The sequence below is a fragment of the Galeopterus variegatus genome, unplaced genomic scaffold (genome assembly GCF_000696425.1).
Source record: "Galeopterus variegatus unplaced genomic scaffold, G_variegatus-3.0.2 Scaffold4196, whole genome shotgun sequence".
Lineage (NCBI taxonomy): Eukaryota > Metazoa > Chordata > Mammalia > Dermoptera > Cynocephalidae > Galeopterus > Galeopterus variegatus.
The window spans coordinates 13,585-27,801 of record NW_007730307.1 but is presented as its reverse complement, the minus strand read 5'-3'; the positions used below and the strand labels follow the sequence as shown (position 1 = coordinate 27,801).

The following is a 14,217-nucleotide window of genomic DNA, read 5'->3' as shown; positions in this document are numbered from 1 at the left end:
AAAAAAAAAAAAAAGATGCATTACTTCCCCCCAAATTATATGAGCACTTCAACTGTGAAACTATTCAGCATTTATAAAGTTTTATAATACAGTCTTCTAGGGGAGGTTTGAGTAGAAAATTGTGGAGAAAAACTTTTTTCTAATTTCTCCATTTGCCTGGCCCTCAAAACATCTGTGTCCCGTCCTTGCCTGATACTGTCCCCCCTTTGGGGAAAGTGGTGCTTGACTCAGGTCTCAGGGTTACTTCAAAGCACCAGCTAATGGGCTGGTTGGCCCAATTGAAACTTACCTGGAAGAGCAGATAACAATGAAAGATACCCATAGTAATTCTTGATCCAGCAATATATATATATATATACCATCATAGCACATAACATTAATTATTTTGTTGCATGGCTTTTAGGAAAAAAAATAGTGCCTAAAATATATTTTTAATGTTTCAACGTTGGGCTTAGAACAGGATGTGGTAAAACAGGTAGCAGAATGTACAGGAATCAGAGACAATGTCAGAGCTGGCCAGTTAGCTCAGTTGGTTAAAGCGACCTGCTGATAACAGCAAGGTCAAGGGTTCGGATCCCCCAACCGGCCAACTGCCAAAAAAGAGAGACAGACAGAATGTAATTTGTCAGGAAGATGCCTGACACTGGTCTCTTCCTTAAATGGTGCAACATGCCACACACATTTATACTAGCGCCCTTCTGGAAAAGGAAGCAAACCCGTGTGGGGAAGCGACATCTCAGATGTGGCCAGTAGGTGGCAGCCTTGTCTGGAAGTACAGAGAAAGAACTGGGGCACTGGTTTTCCAAGGCTGTGGGAGCAAATTGTAAAACAAATCTCATCAGTGCTGTGAATGCCTTGGAAATGGTGGCATGGAATAGCCACAGTCCCCATTTCTAAGGTTCCTTCTGCCAAAGGAATACTAACTCTGCTGCTACAGCTCTGTACCCTATTCACTGTGATTCCCTGGGCAGGTCATTTGTTCTTGGTTTCTTATTCAATGAGGTCATCAGACAGATTTCTTCTGATCATCGAGGTTTCTTCTGGTGTTGACAGGCTGTGAATTCTACAGTTCCTCTTTGGATTGGAGGAATGAATTTTTTTCTCTTACACTAAAGTTTCCATGGAGTGTGAGTGGCAAGCACCTTGCGTCTTGTTCACCACTGTTCGGTCAGCACTAGCCCTGTACCTAGCACGTGCTCAATCATGAGCTGTCACATGAATGAGGATGGGTCCCGCTGAGCTGCTTCTCAGCTTCATTGGGCACGAACTCTCAAGCGCTCAAACCCTCCTGATCACACCCTCCTCCTTGAATATTTTCATCTCTTCCTTCCCAGAACCCATACTCTCCTGGCTTCCTCTGATCTTGCTGGAAATGGCTTCTCAGTCTTTTTTTTTTTTTTTTTTTTAATATAACCAGTAAGGGGATCTTAACCCCTGACTTGGTGTTGTCAGCACCACGCTCTCCCAGGTGAGCCACAGCTGGCCCTGTCTTCTCAGTCTTCTACACATTCCTGTTCCTCCCTGAGGTGTTTTTTTGTTTTTTGTTTTCTCTCTCAGCATTCAACCCCAGGTGCTTTTCTCTTCTCTTTCTTTGCTGTCTGTGGTACCTCATCCGCTCCCATGGGCTTATAATTTTATCATCCTATAATGATAGAAAACCTTTATGAAGTATTTACTATATAGGTATTGCTCTTGCTCTTTACTCATTTAATCCCCACAACAAGCTGATGATGTGGGCACTATTAGTCCCATTTCATGGAGGAAGGACAGAGTGGTTGAGTGACCTCTCTTCAGCTCAGACCACTCTCCTGAGCTCCAGACCCATGTTTCCATTTGCCTTCTGAACATCTCCCCTTGGATGTCACCAGCTTTGTTCAGAATTGGACTCCTGATATTCCAGCTCCAAAGCTTTCCTTCTCCAAGGTCCCGATCTCAGTGAAAAATACCCAGCCACCCAGAATAGAAATCTCTTCCTGCTTCCCACCTTTGACCAACTTCTAACAAGACTGGTCAATCCTAGCTCTTCAGTATTCAGACCTGTTTCCTCTTCTCCATTCTGTCTCCACTGCTGTAATTCAGGTCTTCCTATTTCCCACCTGCACTGGCCTCTAACCCAATCTCCATCTCCCTGGGATGGTGCCCACACACAGTCTGTTTTCCTAGTCCACCACAGAGTGGAGACAGAAGAGAGCAGGTACTGGTGAAGAATATGGGCTTTGGAGTCAGTCGTTCTTTTTTTTTTTTTTTTTGGTAGCTGGCCAATACAGGAATCTGAACCTTGACCTTGGTGTTACAACATCACACTCTAACCAAATGAGCTAACCGGCCAGCCTCAGTCATTCTTATTAGCTGTTTGATCTTGGGCAAGCTACTCCACCTTTTTGTTTTTGTTGTTTTTGTTTTCGCATAATATATACTTTATTTTTAATCACTTAAATTTCTATGAAAGTCATAAAAAAATTTTTAAAGAATATGAAATTTTATTAATATTATTTTTTACATTCTAGGATGTTGTTGCAGAGCAGTTGGGAGGGAGAGGGAGAGGAAAAAAGGGAAGGAAATGGGATGGAAGAAGGAGGGAGGAGGTGGGATTGAAGCCTGTGGCACCTCCCTCATTCCCACAGGGAAGACTGAGGAGCTTCCAGAGGTGGCTTGATCATTGCTGGGCTGGGTGCAGATGTCAGGGGGGTGTGGAAAAGCCCTCGCCCCACACTGTCCCAGCTCGGGAACTGGGGCCCTTCTTGCTGCGGCTTGGTGGTCGTTGCTGGGCTGGTTGCACTTGAGAGGGGAGGGAGGGCATGGCTGAGGCCCAAGGACTCCCACTGCCCCTACTTGGGAGAGCCCGGGGCACTTCCTGCGACATCTTGGTGATTGCTGCTGGGCTGGCTGCACATGTCGGGGGGGCATGGCCGAGTCCCTCATCCCCCACCTTCGGCATTGGTTGCGGGTGTCAGGGGGCATTGCTGAGGCCCTTGGCCTTACCCCCTTTCTGTCTTGGTAGCCCAGGGGACTTCTGGTCCCTCTATGTGTTATAGGTGTTCTTTTGTGAAATGAAACCTTTACTGGTTAATATGAAACTTTGTCTCTGGTTGCAGGTGCTTTGTCTTTTCTTTCAGTTCTGTGTTGGATTATTTGCTGTTCCCACTACTTAAACTCTGTGCTGGAACTAATGTGTTGTCCTTTGCTTACTTCTAAAATGGGGGAACTTCCTGTGGGGACCAGTACTTGAGCTGTGCAGTTGAGCTAAATTGCTGCTTTGCTGTCGATTCCCTAGGGAAGGCTTTGTGTGCAGCTCAGGTTTTTTTTTTGTTTTTTTTTTCCTTTTTGTCTTTTTTCGTGACCGGCAATGGGATCGCAACCCTCGGTGTCACGCCCGCACCACGCTCAACCAGTGAGCGGACCAGTCTCTATGTGGGATCCGAACCCTCGGCGGGAGCGCCGCTTCACTCCCAAGTGCCACACTCTACCGAGTGCGCCACCAGGCCAGCCCCATGCAGCTCAGGTTTTAATGGTTGACTTTACAGGTACTTCCGGCTCTAGAGAGATCTGAAACTCTGGTCTGGACCTGAGTCTTTTCATCAAACTGCACTCCATGCAACTCTATATTCCTGACAAGGCTCCTCTGAGTGGTCCTGTGCTGATTGGGGTGCAGATCGGCTGTCCTTGCTGTGCCCCAGTGTTCCCCCGCAGGCCTGTCTCCCCCACCGCCTGTGCTGCAAACACTTCCCATGGGAAGGGCCATGCACCAGTCCCTTGCAATGACTTACCAGCCTCTAGGTGGCTCCTTTTCTTCAGTTGTTGTGGCTCCCCACTCCTGTGTGAGTCCACGGGAACCGTATTTGTGGTCTTGCTGCCCTGCCGCCTCCAAGCAACTTCATACAAAGGGCACAGCTGCAGCTTTTGCCAGCTCCTTCTCTGAGCACTCAGCAGCTCCAGGATGCGGCCAGGGCTCAAAACAGTCCAAGCAGTTTTTTCTTTCTCTCATCGTGGCTTTTCCTGCCTTCATGCATTCCGTAGGTCTCTCCTCTTCCCCTGACCTCTAGTGACCCCAGCTTGGCTGTCGTTGCTTTTTTATAGTTGTAAATTGGTTGATTTGTGGGGAAAAGTGATGCCGGGGATCGTCTATTCCACCATCTTGACCAGAACTCCTACTCCACCTTTTTGAGTCTTAGTTTTCTCTGAAATGAAGGATGAGAAGATGCCTGCTGTATAGGGTGGTTTGCACATGGAAAGTCCTTCAGAGGGCCGGCCCGGTGGCGCACTGGAGAGTGCGCTGCTTGGGAGTGTGGCGGCGCTCCCGCCGAGGGTTCGGATCCCATGTGGAGACCGGTTCCCGCTCACTGGCTGAGCGCGGTGCGGGCGTGACACCGAGGGTTGCGATCCCGTTACCGGTCAGTAAAAAAGACAAAAAGGAAAAAAAAAAAAACAAGTTTGGGCTGGCCCATGGCTCACTCGGGAGACTGCGGTCCTGATAACACCAAGGCCACAGGTTCAGATCCTATATAGGGATGGCCGGTTCGCACACCGAGGGTTGCGATCCCGTTACCGGTCAGTAAAAAAGACAAAAAGGAAAAAAAAAAAAACAAGTTTGGGCTGGCCCATGGCTCACTCGGGAGACTGCGGTCCTGATAACACCAAGGCCACAGGTTCAGATCCTATATAGGGATGGCCGGTTCGCACACCGAGGGTTGCGATCCCGTTACCGGTCAGTAAAAAAGACAAAAAGGAAAAAAAAAAAAACAAGTTTGGGCTGGCCCATGGCTCACTCGGGAGACTGCGGTCCTGATAACACCAAGGCCACAGGTTCAGATCCTATATAGGGATGGCCGGTTCGCACACCGAGGGTTGCGATCCCGTTACCGGTCAGTAAAAAAGACAAAAAGGAAAAAAAAAAAAAAAGGCTACACCGAGGGTTGCGATCCCGTTACCGGTCAGTAAAAAAAACAAAAAGAAAAAAAAAAAAAAGAAAGTCCTTCAGAAGCCGGGGCTGTCCTAACTCCACAGGCTTAGCTCTCTCACTCATGACCCAACACCCTATGTCCCATCCAAACCTCCCTTACTCACCTGGCTGCAAATGTGACATGGCAGTATCCAATATGGCACCTTGCCACATTCTACATTCCAACCCTTCCCTTTCCCCATGGCTTTGTCTACTCATGTGTCACCTTCCCCAAGCCTTTCCCTGATTCTCTATCCCCACCCCCTTAACCCTATCCACCTGCCTGTCCTCCATGGCTCTTATAATACTACATCATAAATGTCGGTCTCCTTGTTGGAACCACCCTCCCACCCCCACGAGACTGTGATATCCTTAAGGGGAGGGATTATATTTTAATCTTCCTCATAGTCCTAACACAGGGGCCTGGCACAGAAAAGATGCTCAATAAGTATTTTGTTAGATAAATGAATTAATCAATGAATAGATCAGTGACTGTTTACATTTGGAACAGTTGGGTGTCATCAGCACCACAGGCTTCAGGAAGAACTGCCAAAGATGGTTGTCTCTTGTTGCCCCTTGCTTTCTGAATGAATCTGCTATGCTCAGTAACTAGCACAGTGTATGAGGAGTTGTAACTGCTGTGGTTCTTGTGGGGATATTTGGGCAGGGTCTGGCGCTTTAGCTTTGGATGTAAACGGTGACAACTGTGAATTTTAAAACTCAATCGAAAATGATTCAGTGAATAAATCTTCATTTTTCCAAGGAGCTCCAGGTGTTGCAGATACATAATTAATGAGAGATCAAACATTTAGTGTAAAGTGAGTAGGCAGAACTAGATACCTGTATCCTGGAGTACTTGGTCCTATCTGGGCAAAAAAAAATGCTATTTGTGGTCAGGGAAATTTTATAAAAATATTTCCATCCATTCATTTCTACCTGAATGTCCACCAAGTCATTTCTTGTCGCAGGAAGAGCTCTCTTAGGCACAGGCAGACATTTTCCCAGGGTGTCCTGGCACTAAGGTACAACCAGCTTGTGCCTGGAAAGAGCCCAGCTACTAATGAGAGACGCAGTGCAGCTGATAAAGCCAAGCTTGAGAGCAGTTGGATACCGGGAGGAACCAAACCACTCACATCCAAAATATGAGCTGCACTCAAGAAGAGGGAAGAAAGGTTTTCATAACCAAAAAGCAGGGGAACAAGTGAGAAAGACTTGGGGGTTTCAGGCACCAGTCCACACAGGCTATGGCTGCCAAGTAGCCTGAGATATCTCAGGCTGCAATTTTGTCCAGATAAGAGTGTTTGGGGATGGCAGGGAGGCTCGGTGTGCTTTGTACCTACCCAGGGCTGGTTCCTTCCCCCCCATGATGTTGCTGGATCCGTGACTCCAAATCAGAACCACATCTGGGCAATCAGAGACTGCAGGGGGTGAGCCGCTGGGAGGGCAGGGGCTGCTCTGGAAGGCCTGGTCGAAAGGGGCAGACCAGAAGTGGTGGCTGGGTGGTCAGAGGAAGCATTTCTGAATGAAGCAGCTGTTTCTGAATCAGGGAGGTGCCTAGAGAAAAGGGTCTGCCCCAGGAGGTCTGTCCCCAGAGTGCTGATGAGTACTGGAAGGGGTAGCTCAGGATGTCCTTGAGGATCTTCCACATGGGAGTGAATCTTTGCTTCTGTGACTGGGAAAAACAGGCTGAGAAGGCCGGCCCATGGCTCACTCGGGAGAGTGTGGTGCTGATAACACCAAGGCCATGGGTTCGGATCCCTATACATAGGGATGGCCGGTTCACTCACTGCTGAGCGTGGTGCTGACAAAACCAAGTCAAGGGTTAAGATCCCCTTACCGGTCATCTTAAAAAAAAAAAAAAAAAGGCTGGGACAGAACAGGCTTCATGTGGGCTTCAGAACTGGGCCATGTGCTGTGCCCCATGGCTCTAGAGCCTGGGGATGAGGCCTCCAGGATCTGGCACAAGGGCAGTTTTGGGGGGTGGGCTGGTTCTCTCCATTCGTAGCCTTTCCAGACCTTTCCTTGGATTGATGCACCAGCAAAACCTGTTCTCTCCTTCCCACTGGAGGGCATTCTGAGGCCTGGACTGAAGAAGTCAACTCCCTCTCCCTATGGCTGCGTTTGTAGCCAATTCTGCCCAGCAGCCGGGCAGGAGAGAATGCACTGTGCACTACACAGGGACATAGGGCGGGGCTGCTGACTCTCTCCCCAGCCTTTCCTTCCCAGACCACTGCTCTGATGGTAATTGTCAATTACAGCTTTCTGACAAGGTTCTGAATCATAAGCCCATGTTCATTATCAGGCAGCATGAGTTTGTTTGGAGTTAAGCAGGTGAAGTTTCCAAGAGCTTAAGGCAGTCTCTTATGGAGACCCATCTGTGTGCCCTATAGATCCATGCAGTCCCTTTCACCAGTGACTTCACCAGGTGCCTTGTGTCACCCTCTGTGGAGGAAAGACCACATCCCTCCACCTTTCCGTCGTGCCTGGCTCACATGAAGTGAGCATTCATGGAGTGTTGCTCGGTTCTGGGCTGGCCAGGAAAAATAAGGTTTAGGCTTCAAAGAGTTCTCTCAAACTTGGCTGTGGGGGCTGGAGGGACAGAGCTGCAGTGGTTCTGGCTTTCCAGCCTGCAGAAGATTCAGAGCTGGTAATGGGCTGCAGTGGCCAGTGCAGAGCCTCCTCTGGGACCATCTACCACCAGGATGCTGCAGTTGCCAAGCGCAGTCCTAGGCTGCCATGACTCAAGTGGTCATTAGCCTGTGGGAATGCAGAATCCAGTCAGTTCTTTTCAACAACATTTATAGAGCATGCATGTGTGCCTGGAATGGTTTGAGCCTTCAGATAAACAGAGATGTGTTACAGATGTTCACTGGGGTTCACATACTAGTAGAGAGACAGACTGCTACTGGATGATACCAGCATACCAGCAAGGAAACAGTGCTACGGGGTCAGAGAGGCAGAACATCTGCTCCTGACTGAAGAGTGGAGGCAGAGGGAGAACAGGCCAGAGACAGCTTCTTGAAAGCTAATTTCTGAGCTGAGTCTAGAAGAATGAGTAGCAATAGCAGGTGAAGAAGACATGTTTCTGATCATGGGGGGCTAGGCAATTTGGATCAATCCCCCTCCTGGGAGCTACTAAAATATCTAAAAGAAGAAAAAATTGTAGAAATTGAGACAGTTCAGACCTCAAGCCCCTTCTCGGTCTGTGAAGCTGGAAATGTATGATTTGTTAAGCAGCGTGAGGAGGATGGAAGAGGAAGTACATAGGGCAGCAAAGGCGAGGTCTCCTGTTTAGAACTGGCTTTGTGCCGACAGGGAAAGATTATGTAAATTCTAAATATTTAGAGAGCAGCTACAACCAAAGAAAAAAAAAAGTATGCAATTACAGCAAATCTGTGTACCAAGGCTTTAAAACGTCATTGAGATTGGCACTATACCTCTTGATTTGAGGGGAAACTAAAATTCTAAAAAATAAGAAACTTGGATAACTGGACAAGAAGTAACCATCCACTAAAAATAGCAAAATAATTACTTTAGGGCCGGCCCGTGGCTCACTCGGGAGAGTGCGGTGCTGATAACACCAAGGCCCCGGGTTCGGATCCCATATAGGGATGGCCGGTTAGCTCGCTGGCTGAGCGTGGTGCTGACAACACCAAGTCAAGGGTTAAGATCCCCTTACCGGTCATCTTTAAAAAAAAATAAAAATAAAAAAATAATAATTACTTTAGTTCTAATTGGATACCAACAAAATTGCTAAAGATCTAACGAGAAATTGGAATAGTGATTAGGCCTTTCTAACTACTCTTTCTAAGAGTAGCAGTGACTCTGTAAAATGAGGATAATATATGGACCTAATAGAGTTGTGAAGATCAATTTAAATAATGTTGTAAAAGCTTGGATAGTGGGCCGGCCCGTGGCTCACTCGGGAGAGTGCGGTGCTGATAACACCAAGGCCCCGGGTTCGGATCCCATATAGGGATGGCCGGTTCACTCACTGGCTGAGCGTGGTGCTGACAACACCAAGTCAAGGGTTAAGATCCCCTTACCGGTCATCTTTTAAAAATATATATATATATATTTATAGTTCTAATTCCGTAGTGTGGCTTGAGTCATCTGAACTAATCACATTGCTTCCTTTAAAATTCCCCAAATGAAAAGACTAGATATAGATGCAAATAAAATATAGATGCAGATATAGTTACACATATAGATTTCTGATTTACCTCCTGGCAAAATTCTAGAAACTGGAGAGGTAAAAACCAGAAACCAGAACACCTTGTGCAATATTGATTATTCAAGGCTTATTGAGGTCTAAGTGTCCTCTAAGTTTCACATGTACGATGCTATTAAGTCCCCGTCACCTAACAGAAGGCTAAGGGAGAAGAATAAAAGCCTGCAACACTATAACCATCCCTGTAGATGCCACAACAACTTTCCCCCAGCCCTTATTATTCACTCCCAAACATATATACATTCTCAAAAAAAAAAAAAAATACACACACAAACATATTCACAGACTGGATTAGTCAGCAGCTCTAGACTATTTTTCTCCATGTAGTGTGACATCCATATTTTTCTCACTTACAATCCCCAAACATCATATCTAAAGTAAACTGTTACAGCATTATAACTACTTCATTGAAGTCTTAAAATGAATCTATTTCTCACCTTATTCAGACTCTAACCTAAGCTTATGCATAGTAAGAAGAAAGGAACAGGAGTGCAGTAAATGATGACCTTGGAAAGCTCAGTGAGGATGAATAGCATTAGATAGGTTCTGTATGGCTTCCTTACTTATTGCAAGTGCAACTGAACCTAAATCTACACTGCAAAGAAAATACGATAATTTATTCATTTATTCTTTCCTCACAGTGTATTAATGAATGCAGTTTAGATGCCAAATAGAAAAATAATTCAATAAATGTGTATAAAATGAAAAGATGTTAGAACCATGCTCCACAGAATACTAGTTCAGAGAAATGGGCCCTCGGCTTCGCGGGCGGGTGTGGAGCGTCAGGCTTCCCAGGATCTCTGCCCTTCCACAGCCATCGAGCTAATGAAGGACCTGGTCAACTACGACGTGCGCCTGCCCCTGCTCAAGGGTCTCGTGGCACTGCTGACACCGCCGGTCGAGGAGACCTCCAGACTGCAGTCCAAGATCCTCAACGGTAGGGACCTGCTCAACCGGGGCTGCCCGGGCGGAGGGGGGCCCTGCCTCACGGCCGCTCTGTCCCCCAGACTCCTCGGCCCTGCAGCTCACCGCCCACCTGCCCATGTTTTTGCAGCAGGCCGCGGCCGCCAAGGCCATCGGGTAAGCCGGCGGGGGTGGTGGGTGGCAGCAGCCAGCCCGGGAGCTTCGGGCGGGCGCGGGAGAGTCCCCAGGCGTCACCGGAGCCTGAATGCCCGGTCCAGGGTCCTGGCGCGCAGCCACTTGAGCATCGCCGAGGAGATGCTGCACCTGCGCGTGGTGCACAGCCTGATGGCCGCCATGGGCAACACGGACCACAGCAACAGCCAGAGGCAGGCCAACCTCACGCTGGAGGTGCGCGGGCGGCGGGCGCCGGGCTGGGGTTGCAGGGCGCGGGGCGGCGCCGGCAGTCACACCGCCCCGGCCCGCCCCTCCCCGCCCTCAGTACTTGGTGCAGGTGTTCCCGGTGGTGGAGGAGCACGTGCGCCGGTCCATGGGGGAGGAACTCTACCAGCTCTTCCTGGTAAGTGTCCCCTCCCCGCCTGCCGCAAGCTGCTGGCTGGGACGGATGGTGCCCGTCCACACCGTCCTACCGTGGCACACCCCGCACACAGAATGGGCCCGGCCACCAGCTGCAGCTGCAGGAGGGACCGCCCTAGCTTGGGCTCCTCCACGTACCGAATTCCCGTTCCCTTTCCTATCGGCCCCTCCTCTCCCCGCCGCAACCACCCTCTGCCCAACTCCAAGTCCAGACTGCCCTGGCACCCCAGCCGGGTTCCCCTTGCTCCTGTCCTCAGAGCAACGCTGAGGACTTGTACATGAAAATAGATAGCATTCAGGCGGACATCTTGGCAGCCAACAAAGTCAATGTTACCAGAAGTGAGTGGGGAGTGAGGGGACCTGGAGGGCAGGCGCAGCCAGCCCCAGACTCATGCTGGCCTTTCCTGCCTGCAGCATTACAGCTCTGTGGCAGGACCTACAGCAGCATGAGCTCTTTCACTTTCCCTGTTGATCCGGGGCTGCTGGCCTACATCACACACTTGGAGAAGGAAGACATGGAATCAAAGGAGTAGCACAGCCCCAAAGGCAGACCAGGAAAGCCAAGGCTGTGTGACAGAGAAGCCTGGCAGAAGAAGCGAGCCTGGAGCAAGCTCTGGGTACCTCCACTTGGTCCTGGGTGGGATGCTGGGGGTTCCTCAGGCCAATGGGAGAAACGGAGAGCTGCTGGCTGGGAAGAGTTCAATAAACAGTCTTGATATCTATCTGTTCTTTGTGTGTGCAGACAGGGAAGGTAGATCAAAAGAGAAATATGGTGGTAGGCTGGGGTGCCTCTGCTCACCAAGTTAAAAAGCAGGTCCCAAGGAAAGGGTCACCAACACCTGGAAGGTTCAAGGGCATAGCCTGAATAGAGGGCCTCACCGCAGCTCCCGGCTGGCCCCTGCACTCCCTTCTCCAGCACACCATGCCCACGTAGTTTTTCTTCTACCTCTCCTGCTGCTTCTCATTCTCTTTTGTTGATTTCTCCTCTTTGGTCCAACCTGTTTCAAATTGGAGTGGGACAGGACCTTAAGCCTCTTCTCTACTTTTACTCCCTAGTGATCTCATCCCTTCTCAGAGCTTTAATACCATTTGTATGCCAATGACTCCCCCATTTCTATTTCCAGCTAAGCACTTCCACCTCATTGTGTTTAAAACTGAACTCCTATTTCTGTGCCACCTTCCCCAATCAACTGATGGCAACTAATCCTTCCTGTAACTCAACACAAAATAGTGGCATGCTCCTTGATGTCTCTCTTTAACATCCATTTCTATTCTGTTGACTCTACCTTGCAAATATATCCAGAATCCAAGCATATCTCACTACCTCCATTGCTAACATCATGGGCTGAGCTACCATCATCTCTATGTTACTCTGCTGTTCTCCCCGGTGTTCTCTTTTCAATACAGCACCCAGAGTGGTCTTTTTTTTTTTTTTTTTAAAAGATGACTGGTAAGGGGATCTTAACCCTTGACTCGGTGTTGTCAGCACCACGCTCACCCAAGTGAGCTAACCCGCCATCCCTATATGGGATCCGAACCTGGGGCCTTAGTGTTATCAGCACCGCACTCTCCCGAGTGAGCTAACCGGCCATCCCCATATAAGGATCCAAACTCATAGCCTTGGTGTTATCAGCACCACACTCTTCCGAGTGAGGCAAAGGCCGGCCCTCAGAGTGGTCTTTTTAAACTTCAGATTCTATCATTCTGCTCAAAACCTTGCAGGGCTCTTTTTATTGTCTGTCTGTCCACCTGACTGTAAGCTCCACTTAGGGTAGGGATTTTTTGTTTGTTTGTTTACTCATATGTATACCAAACCCTTAAGACAACACCTGGCATGCTTGAATGAATTGCTGAGGTACTGGGAGGGAACTGTCCCTCCAGGTCAGAGGAAGTGAAGTCAAATGGCAGTAATTCTCCAGGCTGCCACAAGAGGGCATCACCAGCCCTGATATTGTTGGTCTAAGGCATCCCAGCTTTTCCCCAAACTGATCTTGAGCCTCAGCTTTCCTCTCTCTGGACCTAGGAAGGAGAGAAAAGTTAAATATAGTTACATTTTCCATAAAACTTAATGGGTCTCCTATTTTAAAGAAGTGTTCTTTACATTCAGATCAAGTCATTCTTACTGTTTTTAGTCTTGAAATGTCTTTTGTTTTGTACAAATGATGGTAAAAAATAGCACCTGAGAATTTTTTTGGCAATTTTAATAATTGGAAAATCCAAAAATCTGGAAACCACTGGTCTAATCATAGTTTAATAAAAACAATGGAACTGTTTCTGGCTGGTTCACTCAATTGGTTAAGAGTGTGGTGCTGATAACACCAAGGTCCAGGTTTCCATCACTGTGGCCAGCCACAAAAAAACAAACATACAGGGCCGGCCCGGTGGTGCACTGGATAGTGCGCCGCTTGGGAAGCGCGGTGGCGCTCCCGCCCGAGGGTTCGGATCCCACATACAGACCGGTTCCCGCTCACTGGCTGAGCGAGGCACGGGAGCAACACCGAGGGTTGCAATCCCGTTGCCGGTCCCCGGTCCGGTACGGGGGCAGCACTGAGGGTTGCGATCCGTTGCCGGACACGGAAAAAGACAAAAAAAACAAACAAACATACACACACAAAAAAAAAACCAGTGGAACTTTATTTTTTATTTTTATTTATTTATTTATTTATTTATTTTTATTTATTTAATTTTTTTTGATCGGCCGCACAGCGCTCAGCCAGTGAGCGCACCAGCCATCCCTATATAGGATCCGAACCCACGGCGGGAGCGCTGCTGCGCTCCCAGCGCCGCACTCTCCCAAGTGCGCTCACTCGGGAGAATGCGGTGCTGATAACACCAAGGCCACGGGTTCAGATCCCATATAGGGATGGCTGGTTTGCTCACTGGGTGAGTGTGGTGCTGACAACACCAAGACAAGGGTTAAGATCCCCTTACCAGTCATCTTTTAAAAAAAAAAAAATATATATATATATATATATTTTTTTTTTTTTAAAAGATGACTGGTAAGGGGATCTTAACCCTTGTCTTGGTGTTGTCAGCACCACACTCACCCAGTGAGCAAACCAGCCATCCCTATATGGGATCTGAACCCGTGGCCTTGGTGTTATCAGCACCGCATTCTCCCGAGTGAGCGCACTTGGGAGAGTGCGGCGCTGGGAGCGCAGCAGCGCTCCCGCCGTGGGTTCGGATCCTATATAGGGATGGCTGGTGCGCTCACTGGCTGAGCGCTGTGCGGCCGATCAAAAAAAATTAAATAAATAAAAATAAATAAATAAATAAATAAATAAAAATAAAAAATAAAGTTCCACTGGTTTTTTTTTTGTGTGTGTATGTTTGTTTGTTTTTTTTGTCTTTTTCCGTGTCCGGCAACGGATCGCAACCCTCAGTGCTGCCCCCGTACCGGACCGGGGACCGGCAACGGGATCTCAACCCTCGGTGTTGCTCCCGTGCCTCACTCAGCCAGTGAGCGAACCAGCCATCCCTATATAGGATCCGAACCCACGGCAGGAGCGCTGCTGCGCTCCCAGCGCCGCACTCTCCCAAGTGCGCCACA

General features: G+C 48.5%; 1 protein-coding gene across 1 annotated transcript in view; it reads left to right on the top strand.

Moving 5' to 3' along the window:
• Positions 1 to 11,389, top strand: part of LOC103602562 (chromosome unknown open reading frame, human C1orf228) — a 36,821-nt gene extending 25,432 nt beyond the window's left edge. The window contains exons 8-14 of the mRNA XM_008586978.1: positions 607 to 617; positions 9,985 to 10,107; positions 10,178 to 10,250; positions 10,352 to 10,481; positions 10,573 to 10,650; positions 10,925 to 11,006; positions 11,082 to 11,389. Coding sequence (XP_008585200.1) covers positions 607 to 617; positions 9,985 to 10,107; positions 10,178 to 10,250; positions 10,352 to 10,481; positions 10,573 to 10,650; positions 10,925 to 11,006; positions 11,082 to 11,200 — 616 coding nt within the window. The 3' untranslated portion in view covers positions 11,201 to 11,389. The remainder of the gene's footprint in view (positions 1 to 606; positions 618 to 9,984; positions 10,108 to 10,177; positions 10,251 to 10,351; positions 10,482 to 10,572; positions 10,651 to 10,924; positions 11,007 to 11,081) is intronic.
• The last annotated feature ends 2,828 nt before the right edge of the window (positions 11,390 to 14,217 follow it).